Source organism: Pseudorasbora parva, chromosome 20 (assembly GCF_024679245.1).
Source record: "Pseudorasbora parva isolate DD20220531a chromosome 20, ASM2467924v1, whole genome shotgun sequence".
NCBI lineage: Eukaryota > Metazoa > Chordata > Actinopteri > Cypriniformes > Gobionidae > Pseudorasbora > Pseudorasbora parva.
The window spans coordinates 33707833-33724535 of record NC_090191.1 but is presented as its reverse complement, the minus strand read 5'-3'; the positions used below and the strand labels follow the sequence as shown (position 1 = coordinate 33724535).

At 39.6% G+C, this 16703-nt stretch overlaps 1 protein-coding gene across 7 annotated transcripts in view; it reads left to right on the top strand.

Moving 5' to 3' along the window:
- Nucleotides 1-5286: 5286 nt before the first annotated feature.
- The window catches only part of pcloa (piccolo presynaptic cytomatrix protein a), a 60442-nt gene continuing 49025 nt past the window's right edge, over nucleotides 5287-16703 (top strand). For all 7 annotated transcript variants that reach the window (XM_067428052.1, XM_067428056.1, XM_067428053.1 and 4 more), the window contains exons 1-3: nucleotides 5287-5687; nucleotides 7582-8626; nucleotides 9416-10483. In XM_067428052.1, the coding sequence (XP_067284153.1) occupies nucleotides 5506-5687; nucleotides 7582-8626; nucleotides 9416-10483 (2295 nt within the window). In that variant the 5' untranslated portion in view covers nucleotides 5287-5505. The remainder of the gene's footprint in view (nucleotides 5688-7581; nucleotides 8627-9415; nucleotides 10484-16703) is intronic.

The window sequence follows — 16703 nt, the reverse complement described above, 5'->3', positions numbered from 1 at the left end:
TATTTTGAAGCTCAGATTTTCAATGTGGCTTTGACCCCTGTTTATACACGTCTGCTTGTAAGTGCATGTTCCCGTGACTTATTCTGTGAGTGTGTCTTATAACAGACCCTGCGATTGGCCGATGGCTGGTAAGAAAGCTGATTAGAGGTGTGTGTGAATTAAAGGGGGTGTGCTTTCCTGCCGAGGTAGATGAAGGACTCAGCCAGAGAGGTGAGAGACACTGTCCCTTTAAGAGTGTATTTTTAGCCAGGAATTTATTAGTGCTCATTGGGAGGGAAAACGGGGTGTTAAGGGTGGAATTAGGTACATTCAGTCTGTCTAAGAAGGATGTGGAGATCAAGTTGGCTAAAATACCACAAATGAAACGTCGTCCTCAGGAAACAGAGTGCAGAAGGACCTGTCCACTTACGAGTACTACAGCCAACAACAGACAGTCCAGCTTGTAGTGCAGGTATGTGACCCTTTGCTCTCTTCTGGATCTAATTGTTTAATCTCTTTGTCACTTTTTTCTTACTTCCCCCTGAAACTCAGCAGCAACATAACTCTTGCCACCTGTCTAAGTTGTTTTTGTGTATTTTATTGAGTGTATATGTATACACTGTACTGTATAACGTCTGGACAGGAGTTGTATTGAGTTCATAGGTAGAAATTATTGTCCATGCATGTATTAAAACCACAACACTGTCTTTTTTTGTAGACTAGTCACGGTTCATATGAAGCTAATTACCGGTGTGTAACTTTTATAGCCGATGTTTTATCTTTCTTATATTCATCTGAAGGGTCATGCCAGCCATATTTTCTGTAAGCCCATATTCAATTTTAATGAGCAACGCACTGTGTGTGTTATTAGGTTTCAGGCTTCAGTTACACTTTTCTGCTTCTCCGTGCGCTGTAAGTCACCCATACACACCGGCATACATACAATACATGTCGCACAGCAACACACACTTACACATTGTAAAGGATAATCAATGCCTTCAGTGTTTGTATATGAGTGTGTATGTGTATTCATAAGACAGACAGGGCTACAGGTGAGCATATGTGGCTTTAGAATATAAGATATGCATTACTGTAAGGAAAGAAAGAAAGAAATGAATGTATTTAGTCAACAAGGAAGCACTACATTACAAGGTAACATTAAAGACATTCATAAAGTTACTAGGATTTCCACTTAAAATAATTACGGTTCTTTTGAATGTTCTATTCATCAAATAATCCTAAAAAAAACCATAAAAGTTTTGACAAAAACGTTTATTATTAACATTATTAATAATAAAAATGTGTCTTGAGCACTAAATTAGCACATTAGAATGATTTCTGAAAACATTAGTGTGACCTCAGGGATAAATTACCGTTGAAAAATATTAACATTTAAAACATTTATTTTAATTTCATAATATTACTGTTTATTGTATTTCGATCAAATAAATGTAGCCTTGGTGAGCATGGGAGACCGTATATATTTATAGTTTGTCCAAGTTTCATAGCTTTATTTACAGGACTGTGTGGTGTATGAATGTGTGTGTACTTCCGCTTCAGAGCGTTAAGGTCATTAGTGTACGCTCCAGCGATCAGCCCTGTGTGGGAAAGGCTATCTGTTCTGGGCCGCCCTTCATCACTGTAGACATGAGGAACAGAAAAAGAGGGAATAAGGGCAGGACAACCCCCTAACAACAATAACCGTAATCTGTGACTCTCCTGTCATTGCATTTATCCTGATTGTGGTGCCAACAGCAGATAGTCATGATAGAGAGCTTAACTTACCGCTAATGCTCCTTGATCTCATTAATTGATGTGTGGAGATCGTTAGAGCATCTGTGGATCTTGATAAGAGTCCATCTCCTCGATACAGCCCAGGGACAACAGCTGGTCGCACAGAGGACGAATTCCCCCCCGGAGCTCTGGACTGGGCTGAATAAACCCCATGTCACATCACACAGCTTTCACTCTGATGTTAAGCAGGGTGGAGAGGATAACACATAAATGCTTGTAAGGAAGCCGGAAATGGCATTAAAGGAATCTCATATCTTTATAGAAATGAGATGGATGCATGCATAGCATGACTTTTTGATACTGTGTCTGAGCTTTCAATGATAAGGACAATTTTTTGCAGGAGCGTGTGCAAAACTCCTGCTTTATTTTTGTTATTATTGATACATGTGGAAGTGGGGGGTACCACAGTGCTGTTTTTTACTAAAACTATAAAGTAAAACTTATGGTTTCACAGACAGGTCTAAGATTAAGCCAGGATTTATGCCATAGTTTAATTAGGATATTTAAGTAGCTTTCATAAACGTGCCTTAGGAAATAACATTACTGATATACATCTTGAGAAAATTAAGCTGAAATAAGTCAAATGTAATTTTTAAATGAATAACAAACACTATATGTTACTGCAGTCAAAGCGATTAATCGTACCCAAAATAAAATTTCATGTTTATGTAATATACGTGTATGTATAATGTATTTATAAATCAATACACAATCATTCATGTCCATTTAAGAAATATTTTCATGTATATAACATATTCTATTTATAAATGTATTTATACGTAAATATTTGAGATATAAATATAAAACAAATTCTTAAATGTATACATGCATGTGTGCGTATTTATAAATACATATACACAGTACACACACATATAATGTAAAAATTTACTTTTATTTTATAAAATATTTATTACATTTTGCTTTAGCAATTTGAAATAAGAAGTTGAAGTACTAACATAACTAAAGCTAAAGTGAATATCAATTAAAGCTAAATAGATATATATATATAACAATGACAAAAGCACATCACATCACTAAATCTTAAATTTAAATGAAAAGTGAAAATATAAAAAATAACAAATTTATGTACAATAATAATTTATACATACTAAAAGGACACTTAGGGGTACTGTCTTTGATTTAAACGTATTGGCTGGTTAAATCCTGTAAGTAAACTAATTATATAATTATTATCTTTAACCTAATCGCTTTTATGGAGATGTTGTATTGTTCAAATCAAATCTGAAGATGAACCGATACTCAGTCCTGCTCCTGGTGATCTTCCTTCCTGCTGCGTTTGGCTCCAACCCTGCTGTTACACACCTGTCTATGATTTTCAAGAGATCCGGAAGACCTTAATTAGCTGGTTCAGGTTTTTCCCCTGCATGTGGTCTTTTTGTCAAAGTGCTATAGAAAGCACTTAAAATGATTGGGAGAAGAGGCTGCAACCTCTTCATCAGGAAATCTCCAGGGCTCAAAACGACAATGGCATGTCTGTTTAGCTTGTCTGCTAACAACCATGGCTCAGACAGCGTTTGAAGCATCTCTGGTTTAAATTTTAGCAGTGATACTAGCATTATCACATCTCCATATCAAATTGAGCAATGAAAATGGATGCTTCCTGTAAAATATATGTGTTTGGTTTCTTCACAAGTTCTGAATGACTCACTATATGTGTTTCAGCTTTTAATTTTCCTGCTGCTGTGAGTTTAATCACAGTGTCTGAACTCTAACTTTAGGAAATGTGTGTATGCAGCCCTGGATAACACCTCAGCGTTTTATCTCATAGTGTTTTGTTCAGGATTGGTTCAGTGCTGTGTTGATCTGGTTACACTGGTGAGAGTGATCCTGCAGTCAGCTTCATCTCTGCACACAAGTGGGAATCAATAAAGGTTGCTAATGGAGACAGGATTTTCTTCCGTCACTCCTCAAGGCTGCTCAGACTTACTAATATTAAGTTGCACGTCTGGGGACTTTCTGGGTTTCAGTTCATAGAACATGTTATTGTTGGAGCAAAATGAAAATCAACAAGTAAAGGCATTCTTGCTGTCTACAGTGTTGTTTTTCGGTTTTATCTTTTGACTTTGAGACCAAATGGCACTGACACAACATACAGCTCTGTATTGAGCGAGCAGTGTTCCCGCAGATTCTCCCTTTCTGAGTCTGTCAAAGTCATTGGTGACAAGCTCCTTTGGTATCTCCTTATGTCTTCAGGCCCTTGGCAAAGCTATAAGCCAAGGACATATTGATGACTTATGGACATATTGAGGCAGTGACTCATGATTCCTATTCAGCAGGAGATCTGCGAGCAGGACTGAGCCTGTGAATGGATGTGTCATGAGTGTGTGATGCTGCGGTTGGATAGCTAAACCTTATGCCAAGTAATTTAGTTTTTTACACCAGTAAAGAACTGTTTCAACTTTATTTTACAACTTTGTATCTGCAGTTGTCACTATCTTCTTTGAAAAGCAACTTTAAAAGTGTGCAACTATCCCCAAAGTAACAAAGCCAAGGGCTAAGAATTAATTAAAGTACTAAGAGCCAAAGAGACACATAATAATACTACAATATCAAATACATTGCTGATAATTAGAAATCTTAAAGGGGTAATGAGGTTTTGCCTTTGTGACAATTAGCCACAATTTTCCCTCTAGATTAAAGAAACTTAAAGGGATAGTTCAGACAAAAATAAAAATTAGCCCATGATTTACTCACCCATATGAAATTCTTCTTTCAGACGAATAGTTAATAGTAAGTTAATTGTTTCCTAACTAATCCAAGTATTATACTGGCAGTGAATGGGAGCCCAACATTTAAAGACCAAAAAAATGACCCAATCCATTATAAAAGTGCTCCAGATGGCTCTGGGGGATTCATAAATGCCTTCTGAAGTAAAGCGATGTGTTTGTCAAAGAAAATATACATAATTTAACAAACTGTAATCTCTAACTTCTGCTAGTTGTTGTACACACATTCACGAGAAACTGGGAGATTGGTTTGTTACATTTTAAATATGGATATTTTTCTTACACAAACGCATCCCTTTGCTACAGAAGGCCTACTTTTATGATGGATAGATGCACTTTTATGGACTGCCATTATAAAGCTTAGAAGAGCCAGGACATTTTTAATAAAACTCCGATTGTATTCATCTGGAAGAAGATACACCTTAGATGACTTGAGGGTGAGTGAATCATGGGCTAATTTTCATTTTTGGGTGAACTATCCTTTTAATATTGAAAAAAAAAATGTTTATGGACATGTAATTAGTCAACCACTCAATTCAAATATTCCCTGTATGTAAATTGTTTCCACGTCTACCTCGTAACTACAGTTGCTCTCAACTAAATGACTTCGCCAATTAGTGTCGACTTGAAACCAAAATAAACATTATGAGAAGATTTTGGTTCATTCTAAGGCGCTTTGTCCCTTTAACTCCGTTTTTTCCTACGGCGACGTCTTATGATCACCTGTGAGGGGAGGAACATGCGCGTTGGATGGCTGGATGGAGGAGGGAGGCGCACAACTCTAGACCTACACCCGCACGGAGAGGCTCTGCTCTCGGGATGTACATTAACGACACAGAGACCCTCGACTGAAATGGAGAAATAAAACGCCATGCATCCAAAACATCCGCGGATACCGACGCTGCCGCCTTATTCCGGACATTAAGACCCGTGTCGCCGCGTAATTAGCTGGAGGGAGGGGGATTAAAAGGAAAGGGGGTCGATCATGGGGAACGAAGCGAGCCTGGAAGGAGGCGAAGGGGCGCTCGCTGGATTACCAGCGGGACTCGCACCTGACGGGAAGGGTGGCTTCATCCAGATGCCCGCAGGGGTGGAGGCAGACCTTAGCAATCTGTCTGAGGAGGAGAGAAAGCAGCTTGTGGCCGCTATGGCCAAAGCGCAGTCCAGGCAAGTTGAAGAGTCTCTAAATGTATGCAGTAATAATGATGATGTCCATCCCTCCAGTGACCGAACGTTTGTGTTGAACGCGTCTATATGATGGGCTCGTGTTTTGATCAGGGCACTGCAGGTTGGCACATCACGACAGCATCACCGATGCAAAACATGATCACACCCATTCACGCTCTTCCTTCATGTTTACGGTCGTTTTATAGCGAGATATGTATTCCAGCCCAGTTTTCATTCACGCATATTATTGCCATCCAATACCTCTTAGTGCACTTCTGCTTTACAGCTATACGGATGGATCAAATTACCGCCGCTTTGCACAAAACGGTTTATTTTTCATAATTGGTCTCATCATCGTTAATATGGTGGGTCACTGTGTGTGCACACTACACAGTGGATGTGTACAGTGTTTTAATGAATGTAGTTTTTCTTTAAGCCGCTTTTTTCAGTCAATGAGAGACACCAGAGTTATAGACTATATTAAAAATAAAAAAATCTTGAAAAATATGAATGATCCTTTCAAACAAATATCCGTCCTCTGTGTATCCGGATCGCCGCTGCGTTCTCCATACACACTCCATCTTCCTCCTATGGGCTGTGTAGGTGATGTCATGAACTGGTTTGGAAAACACTGCCTGTCTATGAAAATTCGATCACTTGAATGCTCGCGATCGACATCTCCTTTGACATGATCTCATTCGTAAACTAATTGAATTGTGTCTTTAAAGTTGCTTAGGCGTAGATGTGTTATTTTTACAAAAACGCAAATGGGGGAGGGGGCATAAATATTAATATGACTAAATATAGCATCGCAAGCATAAATGCCATCATGCTCATTGATCGCTTTGCTTATTTTGGAAAGCGTGCGTGTAGTATTACACCTGAGAACAAGGACTGCGTTACTGTTTAAGCGATTGTTATATTTGGTTCGCTGTCCATGGTGCTGAAACGCGCACAGTGAAGAGCGCCACTCGATCAGAAACCATACGCATCTTGGACGTGGTGGGATGATTTTCTTTAGGTGGTTGAATGACAGAACACTCATATGTAAAATAACGCCCACGAGAACAACCAGCAGTTCAGACTGCTGTGCTGAACAGCCATTGGGTTTATAGTAGTAATGCACTAAAATGAAATTGTAAAAAAAGACGCAAAAATACTCTCTTAAATGAGTTTTTGTTTGGAATAAATAGTTTATTATTATTAATACTACTATTATTATTATTATTATCATCATATTTTCCTAAAATTATTTCACTTAGCATATATATATATATATATATATATATATATATATATATATATATATATATATATATATATATATATATATATATATATATTATTATTATTATTATTATTATTATTATTATTATTATTAATTATAATAAAAATGCACTGATATATGATCTGGGAAACCAGAATCAGATTTTGACCACTCTATAAAATGGGCTTTTGGGTTTCTATTTCTTTTCTTTTTTATGTGTCCTGAAAGTCTGATACATGCTTAATTATCCACATTAAAATTGTAGCAAAACAATTACTTGTTGATTTTATTTTATTTTATCTATTTATTTTACTAGTTTTGTTTTCTGATTGGTGAATGAACAATTAGCATAATTTACTGACATCAATAATAAACTATATGTTATCAGAAGTGTAGTTCTTTTTTAGCTGCTGCTGTGACCATGGTGCCCTTTCAGATTTACATTTTTCTGCTGTATAAATTATGATTTTGCTTTCATTGATTGATTGTCTGAATAAGTCTGAATAATTTTAAATGCCCCTTGCAATTTAGTTTTGGAATTTATCCAGAATATGAATTAAGTATATAAAGCATGTTGACTTAAGACTAATGAATGAGAACTTAACCTTACATCTGTTCACTCCACAGGCCATCAGAGACTCACTCTGGTGGCACCAGAGCTTCAGCTGGTCTCAGTAAGAGTCGGACTGTAGATGCATTTGGAGAGGGGCCGCCTCCCAAGCCAAAGCCTGGACGGAGCCCCTCTTCCCTCAGCCTCCTTGAGTCACGTTTCCGGCAGGAGCCGAAAGACCCAGAACAACCCCGAACCAGCATGTTCTCGTCTGGCTTTCTGAGTGGGGCCAACCCCCTGAGTGCAGTCTCCTCTGCTGTCTCTTCTGCCAGCATCCCAAAGTTTAGTTTGTTTGGTGATGATGAGGAGGAGCAGCCTGCAAAGCAGGAAGGAAAGGCTCCTGGACCACAGGGTGGAGCGGGGAAGGGTCCTCCGCAGCAAGGTGGTAAGCCATCTCAGCAAGGTCCCCCTAAAGGACAGGGACCTTCTCAGCAAAGACAGGGGCCTGAAAGTAAGCCTGGAGGTCCTGGTCCCCAACCACAAGGACCCCAACAGGGGCCAAGGCCTGGGGGACCAGGACCTCAACAGCAAGGGCCTAAACCTGGAGGACCTGGACCACAACAGCAAGGACCCAAACCTGGAGGGCCAGGCCCCCAGCAACAAGGACCCAAACCTGGAGGACCAGGAGCCCAACAGCAGGGACCAAAACCTGGAGGACCAGGACCTCAACAGCAGGGACCAAAACCTGGAGGACCAGGACCTCAACAGCAAGGGCCTAAACCTGGAGGACCAGGACCTCAACAGCAAGGGCCTAAACCTGGAGGAACGGGACCTCTACAGCAAGGACCCAAACCTGGAGGACCAGGCCACCAGCAACAAGGGCCTGTTAAACCTGGTCCAGGGGTCGCAGGAAAACCTCAACAGCAGGGCATACCTGGGTCTGGGGCTCAATCAGAAGGGCCTGGTAAACCAGGGCCTGCTCAGGGGAAAGCAATGTGTCCTCTTTGTAAGTCTACAGAGCTGAATGTGAAGGCCAAAGACCAGCCACCCAACTACAACACCTGCACTCAGTGCAAACAGCAGGTGTGCAGCCTGTGCGGCTTCAGTCCTCCAGATTCAGCGGTAAGATGCATATCTGCTGCCCCCAGTACATCAGTGACATAGATTTTACAGTGGTCTAAATTATTATCCATATATAGATAAGAGGAATGACATGCAATGAGACATTTTTTTCATACATACTTTCATTGAAGACTTAATTCACTTCATACTTGGTAATTAAAGCTGTGTAGGGTTTGTTTTAATAACTCTTATTTGGTTCTGCTTAAGATTCACCCTTCACTAATTCCTCTCATCCTGAGTTAAGGAGAAAAGTATTTGCACAGTTGGTGGAAGATTATCAAGGTTACTTACTTACATCACCCAGACAGGAAGTGGAGGAAGTTGTTTTTCACTGTGTTTAAAAACTACATTCATGAGTTATAGACAGTGATATTATGCAGACATTTGGCATTATTCCTGGTCCATGTTAGAGGAAACAACACTATTAGTCACACAGTGTTGAGTGTAGTGTCTTTCTTTTTTTTCTTTTTTTTAAGGATTTCAAAATGTGCTTTACAATAAATGACACAACAAAACTATCAATAAAAGTAAATTAAATAAAATGAATGTCATTAAATGATAAAGTAGTGTCTTCCAGGGCTTACTAATAAATCCAATAAGTATGAAGAGCTTTTAATAATAGCAAGTTTATGAAATGTTATACTGGGTGTTTCTGTTCAATGGCTGGCTGTATTAATGAACAGATTTTGAAGTATTGTTTATGTACAATGAGCTTGAGGAAAACACAATAGCAAATCCATATTCTTACATAAATAATATTTTGCTTGTGTTCCGTGCTTGTTTCCACAGGGTAAAGAATGGTTGTGTCTGAACTGTCAGATGCAGCGTGCGGTGGGGGGTATGGAGCCTCCTGGACCTCCAATGATGAAACAGCCCCCCAAACAGGCCTCAGCACCTCCTTCCCCACAAAAGAAAGATCCACCCTCTGGGTCTCCCTCAAAGGGTGAGCCAGGGAAGAAGCCCCCAATGCTGACTAAACAACAGAGTATTGCTGATACAGGGAAAGGAAGTACACCTCCAACAACACCAAAATCAGGGCCAAATCAGGGACCTCACCCTGATCAACTAGGGGCCAGGCGTGGTCAGCCTCCTCCTCTTCAAAAACCCTCACAGAGCCCAAAAGGTAGTCCTCAGCCTTCTCCAGCAAAAACTACCCCGAAACAGGATGGAGGGGGCTTTTTTGGGGGATTTGGTCTTGGAGGTTTGACAGAGGTGACAAAACCTTCTGCAGGTGCCCAGGCGACCGAGTCAGTCACAGGGAAACTCTTTAGTGGTTTCGGTGGGTCATCCAAACCTCAGGCTGGCTCTGCAGCTCATGCTAGCGAGTCGGTCACCGGAAAACTCTTTAGTGGATTCAGTGGGCTCACTGACCCTGCCAAGCCTCCGGCAGCAACTTCTCAGGCTGCCGAGAGTGTTTCTGGGAAGATGTTTGGTTTTGGCTCGTCCTTCCTGAGTTCTGCCACCAATCTCATCTCCGGGGAGGAATCAAAGTCTCCCCTTGCATCTCCTTTGGGATCGCCCCCTGATTCCCCCATTGGGTCTGACGTAGATTCCCCTCCTGGATCCCTCCCCGACTCAGGGTCAGACTCACCCCCCGACACGCCACCTGCTTATTCCAAAGAGCCAGTATCTCCAAAACCAGCTGCTGAAGGAAAAGCATCAGTGGACACATCCCCTCCAAAATCTAGAGAGCCTCCGATTCAAGATTCAAGCTCAGACGCCCAGTCTTGCTGTCCACTCTGTAAAGTGAAGCTGAATTTAGGATCAGGAGAGTCACCCAACTACAGCACGTGCACAGAGTGCCAGAAGACTGTGTGCAACCTGTGTGGATTTAACCCTACTCCACATCTCTCAGAGGTAAGAGTTCTGCTGCAACTCCTTGTTAAAGTGTTTTTTTGTTTTTTTGTTTTTGGTATGTCCTTTTGAGACATGAATTTGGGGTGAAACACCTCAGAGGGAATGTTCTGTTTTTAGCTGGAAGGAGCTTTTAGATTTTTGTAACAGCCAGAAACACCATAAGACTACTTTTGCTACTTTATTTTGTTTGTCGTAGGCAGGTGGTATTTATAATTTAGGAGGACAGGACATTCTTATTCTAGATTGCATTTTATTGGACAAGAATTTGTGTATGTGCCCATGTACAACATGAGTCATCAGTTTTTATTGGTCCATTTTCATGGAAAGGAAAGTCTTTAAGGGTGTAAATGTGCTAAAGTGGGATTTCTTTTAGAATATAAGACAGCATCAAAGCATACACCTCTGGTGATCATCAGAGGTGTGCTTTAAAATGGGTTCAGGCAAGTTACAGTTAATGTATTTCTCTGGAGAATGGTGGTTTGCTGTTGCTCTTTGATTGTTCTGTTGCATTATACATAAGTTCCATCATTCTTCTCCCTGTTTTAAAAAGCTTAACTTGACCAATGCACTCTGAGCCTCTTTTACTGAATGTGTTTAGGAATGTGTGTGCACTAAGGACAGGGAGAGTCATAGTCTGATCCCATCTCAGATGACTCACCAACGCGCTTCCTGTTTAGGAATTAGCTTTTGCTTTTTAGGGAGCATAGATGGTTGGGAGGTAAAATGCTGTAACATATTTGTGAATCACTTTCTGTATTTTACTACACTTAAAATGAGCATGGGGATATATTTAAAGGGATACTTCACCTAAAAATAACAATTCTGTCATCATTTACTCCCCCTCATTATTTTTAGGTGAACTATATATGTTTTAATTTTATTAAATAATTTTGCTGTCATTTTATGTTCCATCATGTTAACATCAGCCTAGATGAAGGAACTAGACCTCAGGGACTTTTGTTGATTAATGGTTTCTATAATAAGCTACTATAGTATATTCTAAAATGAACTAATGAATTATTATATTATATAGTGCTAATTTCAGTAGCTAATTACAGGGTTTCCTCATTCATTGAATGGCTAGAAATGTCAGGGAGTTTTGGAAAAAAAATTCCCATACCGGGTAAAGCCACAAAAATGCTTTGACTCTTTGTGATTTGGTTGTGTAGAATAACACTTGCACACAAACCAGTGTGTCAACATCAGTCTGTCCGTAGAGAGTAACTGCTTGTGTGACTCAGAGCTAATAATTGTCTCCTAAGGGACACAAAGTTGTCTTCCTTGAGCTGTATCAAGTCTCACGATGCTTTTTTGTTTTATTGGAGGCAATTCTACATTTCAATTATTTATTTTTAATGTATTCATTTCAAGGATTGTTATCTGACATAAAAACTATCTGACATACTAGTAGTATCTGACATACTACTTTTCCATATGGAAAGAAGCCACTAATTGATCTGGTAACCAAATCAATTGTTGCACATTAAGGCCTATTTCAGGTAGCCTGGATGCCAGCCGAACTCAGCCCTGCCCACAACATTTGAGCTCGGGCAGTTTGATCTAGACTCGATCCATAGAGGATTGATTATGCCTGTACAGAAACTGTTCGGACCAATGAAATCATCAGGGTGGGCTTTAGACGATGACGGACAGATAATAAACAGTAACGTAATCATGCACGTCATCTAAGGTGCTTGTTCATATTTGTTCAAATCCAAAACGAAGAGCTTGTTTGTATATGCATTCACCTTCACTATTTCTCTCTGAAATGATGATCGTGTTGGTAAGTAACGGTGTATCATTAAATTCTTTTCTTTTTTTACAACACCGGCAAAGGTTGTTTATTTCAGTGTGCGTGCAGACAGGGTTGCCAAGTTTTTACAACAAATCCCGTCAACTACTAGCCCTAAACAATAGCTTCTCGAGGGGTTCTCCAGAAAAAAATGGCGTTTTGGGGTTAAAATGTGTGTTATTTAGGCAAGGTTGCCTGCTAAAATTCGCACTCATGGGTCTATATATCACATAATAGTCGCTTCAACCCGCGGACATGGAAAACAACCCACGGAAAAAAAATGCGGACTTGGCAACACGGTGCAGTTGAGTTCTGTTGACATTTAACAACTAACGTTATGCGTCGCTTCGGTGCTCTGATTGGTTGTAGGTCTATCCAATTGATGTCTTTCCTGGTTCGGTTGAAACGCACCCCATAATCACAGCCCAATGGAGCAGTTTCAGACTCATATTCTGACTAGAATTGAGTATGACCACGTCAGCCTGTATATCAGGTACATTCTGGTACAATTTGCTTTTATTATTCTAGTCATTATTCAATTTATTATACCCACTGCGTGGTTTCTTTTGTGTGAAATTACGTTTTCTCCATAATGTAAAAAAAAGACTACATTTTGGACACATTTTTTTGTAGTAAAACAAAAATAATTGGTATTCCAAGTGAGAGCCCATATTTAAACAAATTTTAACATTCCTCAAAAGCAATTCACGTGTTCCTTTGTCCATATGAACAGGTTATGCCAAGCTGACATGCTCTGACCTGCAACCTGTGGCATTTGATGGCTCTCACGTGTAAACCACCCTGTGTGTTTGATCGTGGGTTTGCACACCAGGTTGCTCGAGCTCTCTGTAATCCCGTGAGACTATTTCAGGTTTTCCAAACAGATTAGCCGGAGCATGTGCGTCCGGTTCCACCTCACATGGTACAGCTAATGACTTCACTCATCCTTATACCGTCAAGAGTGCCCTACCAAGATGGCTGACAACACTGATCCCAGTTTAGCTAAGACAGTCCTGTCATTTTGTTCTGTAGACTGGCCTCATTATTGTAGACATTAATGCATGTGACTACATGCCTTTGCCGTGTGTTGTTTATTCGCCAGATTGTCCTGATCAAAAGGCCTCAAGGCTGTAGAAAATTGCTTTATCAGGATCAGTGCTGAAGTGCTTCCATTTGAGTAACATCCTCACTTGAGATTAGATTTAGTCTCACTCTCTTCCTGCATGGTTTCAACACTACACTGTGACAACGCAGGGCGAGTGTGCATATGAGAGATTGTGTGCAAGTGTGTGTAGTATTCTGTTTTTGCTAACAGGATTTAAAGGGCAACAGCTGAGTTTTTTTGAAGGCCATTTAAGGGCCATATTGTAAAATCTCTCAATATGTACAATATTTTAATATGACCCACTTTGGCTTTCAAAGATGATCTATTTCTGTTCATTATTTCTCTTTCCTCTGTCTCTCCAATGGCAACACACCTTCTCCTTTGTGTTTTTTACTTATTCATGTGACTGGAATTCCTTCCAGTCTGCTCTTCTGTCACAATCCACCCTCCTCTATAGATTTGTATGACTTAGAGTCTCCTATAATTCTCATTTAAACTCTCTTCTTTCTTCATTCTCATGCTTGGCATTTCTCGCTTGTTTTAAACGGTTTAGAAGGTTGTAAATGTTCCCTAGGCATCCCGGGCAGTATAATATAAAACACAAAAAGCATTTAAGAATTTAACTAAACTAACATTTTGCTCATCTTGTAGTAATATTACAGGTTCAATGCAAGTTGAAATCGACTTGTCTGTCCTTTTCTTAAAAAATCAGCCATTGAATCATGACACCTTAACCAGGCATGGCACTTCCATTCCTGGAGAGTCACTATCCTGCAGAGTTTAGCTCTAAACCTTAATCAAACACACTTGAACCAGCTAATCAATGTCTTCAGGATTACTAGGCCCTGTCCCAAATGGCACACTTCATGTGCACTTTCGGTCTTGAAAATTCAATGGCCTTTGCGTGCACGTGTTCGTTAAGTCCACAAGACCGTAGGGTGTCCCATTCATCATTTAAGCTTAAAGAAGGGTGCTCGTGAGCGCCCCCTTTGCGTCTGCTATGCGCCCTCGATGCGTACTTCAGCTGAGCCCGCAAGTTTGCGAGCTACGCAGAGGACTTCTACCCGGCAGTCAAAGCGGCATTACGTCGTGAAAGTGTGGACTCAGAGGAAGACCGCGACGGTTTAGGGTGCCATTTGGGACAGGGCCCTGGAAGGCTACAGGCAGGCGAGTTTGATCAGGGTTGGAGCTAAACTCTGCAGGGCAGTGGCCCTCCAGGACTGGAGTTCCCACCACTGCCCTAAACCCTAAAACAATGATAAGAAAACTTGCAGCTAAAATAATACAGAATAATTCAAGTGCTTTTAGAAATATTTTTGGATTTTATTTTTATTTTAAATCCTCCACAAAAAAATAGCCCTATTTCTTTAAAAATTAGGGATGTATCAATTCATTTTTGTGGAATTCGCATTTTGTTATAAATGCTGTCAATTAAGCTTAATTTGTTTTGAACCTGAAATACTCTAACTTGATGGTATCTAACCTGGTTGTATCCACTGACAGTACTGTAATTGGCAGATCTGTGCTTATTTGCAAATGTAACTGTTGAGCTTTATAAAAGTATCTTTTATGGCTAATGATGTAGGTTTTGTTGGACAAATCAGGTGTGGCACTTTTTCCATGTGGCACAGTGTTGACAGTTTCACAATGGTCCCACAGAGAACTGGACCAGGGATTAGATCTCACACTCTTGGGTGTGTGTTTGATTGGCCATCTGCCTTAGGCTTTGAGTCAGTTGCCAGCAACCTGATGTGCTGTTCCTTCCACCTCAAAGATAACCCATTCATTCCATGCTTACAGTCACAGACGGCCCTGAGTTACATGAAGTACATGTTGTTTGTCTGAGATTGTGTTAGATCTTGTCTTTGGTTTTGCCATCCCTCCATCCTCTAGGGCTATGCCCTCGTGCTCACGCTTACTGTGACCCATTCACTTCCCACTTCACCAGCCTAAAAGATTTAGCTGACTCCCCTTCCTCAGTATTCTCACCCCGGGGTCAGCACTGCATGGCCTCCCTCAGAGCAGAACTCCAGTTTTACATAATCCACCACCTCCCTAAATCTGAGCATCCAACAGCCAGAAATGCTTTATGCTATTGTGCAGTCTCTCTATTGCTGTACAGCAGGCATGATTGCATTCTACATTTGACCTGATTTGAATCAGGCTTGATAAAAAGGATGCTTTTCAGCAGAGAATAATATTGTCGCACTGCACATCTTCAAATCTTAAAATATGCATTTTTTGAGTTTACATGTGAATATAATTCAATATTATATTTTGAATTATATTCATATAAGTCAACATGATATAATAATTTCATATTGTGCATTATTTATCATTGCACATTACTCCATTTTCCATCAAAATTGATAACTTGCTCCACCTATAAAACAACTTTAATTTTTGTAGTTTTTCTAAAATGTCAAACTTAATGAACATTTACACCACCCTGTCATTGGACCACATTTCAAGTTATTCCTTGTGTTTAGTATTTTTGTGGTTATTTCAGAGTTATCATTTTATGTATCCTTAATGCTTTCACATTATTTTCACAAAATATTTCAGCATTTTTATATTTTATTAGTGACATTGTGTATTGTGGTTAAAATACTTCACAACTGAGGAACGGTCAATGTTTGTATAAAATGTAATTTTCAATGTTTGTTGTGTGTTTTTTTTTTTTTTACTATTTAACTGTTTGGTAGTAGTATTTTTAGTGCTGTCAAATTGGTTAATCGCAATTTACATAAAAGTTTGTGTTTATACTCTTATACTCCAAAAGGTTGGAAATGTTTCTAGATATGATTAATTGACACAAACTTTTATGTTAGATGCTAATTCTTTTTAAAAATGTAATCATATTGATTGATTGATTTTAATATTTTAGGATTTAGAGTATTTAGATTTAGAGTATGGGTCTGTAAACTTTCCTTTAGAATGTCATTTTGTAGACTTTTGTACTATTTTACAAGTCTGTTTACATTTACATTTTATGTCTAGAAATGAGCTAAACATCTTGCCTTGAAAGACTTCAACTTGAATGCTTCATATCCATCTTCCTCTGTCTGCTTGTTCTGTTCCCATAGCTACAGCTCCGTTTCCCTATCTGTCTATTTGATCACTTTATATAATGTCTACAGACGTGTGAGTCTGTGTGCCTTCCATCGCCATGGAGATCTGTCCTCTTGTCTGTTTGATTATGATGTTTGCTTTGTTTATCTTTAGCTATCTTCTGATTTCTTGCATGCATTTTTAGCAGAACCTCTAGGACTCTTAATCTACAGGACAATGAGTCCACGTGAATATCCAAGTAATGGCCTCTA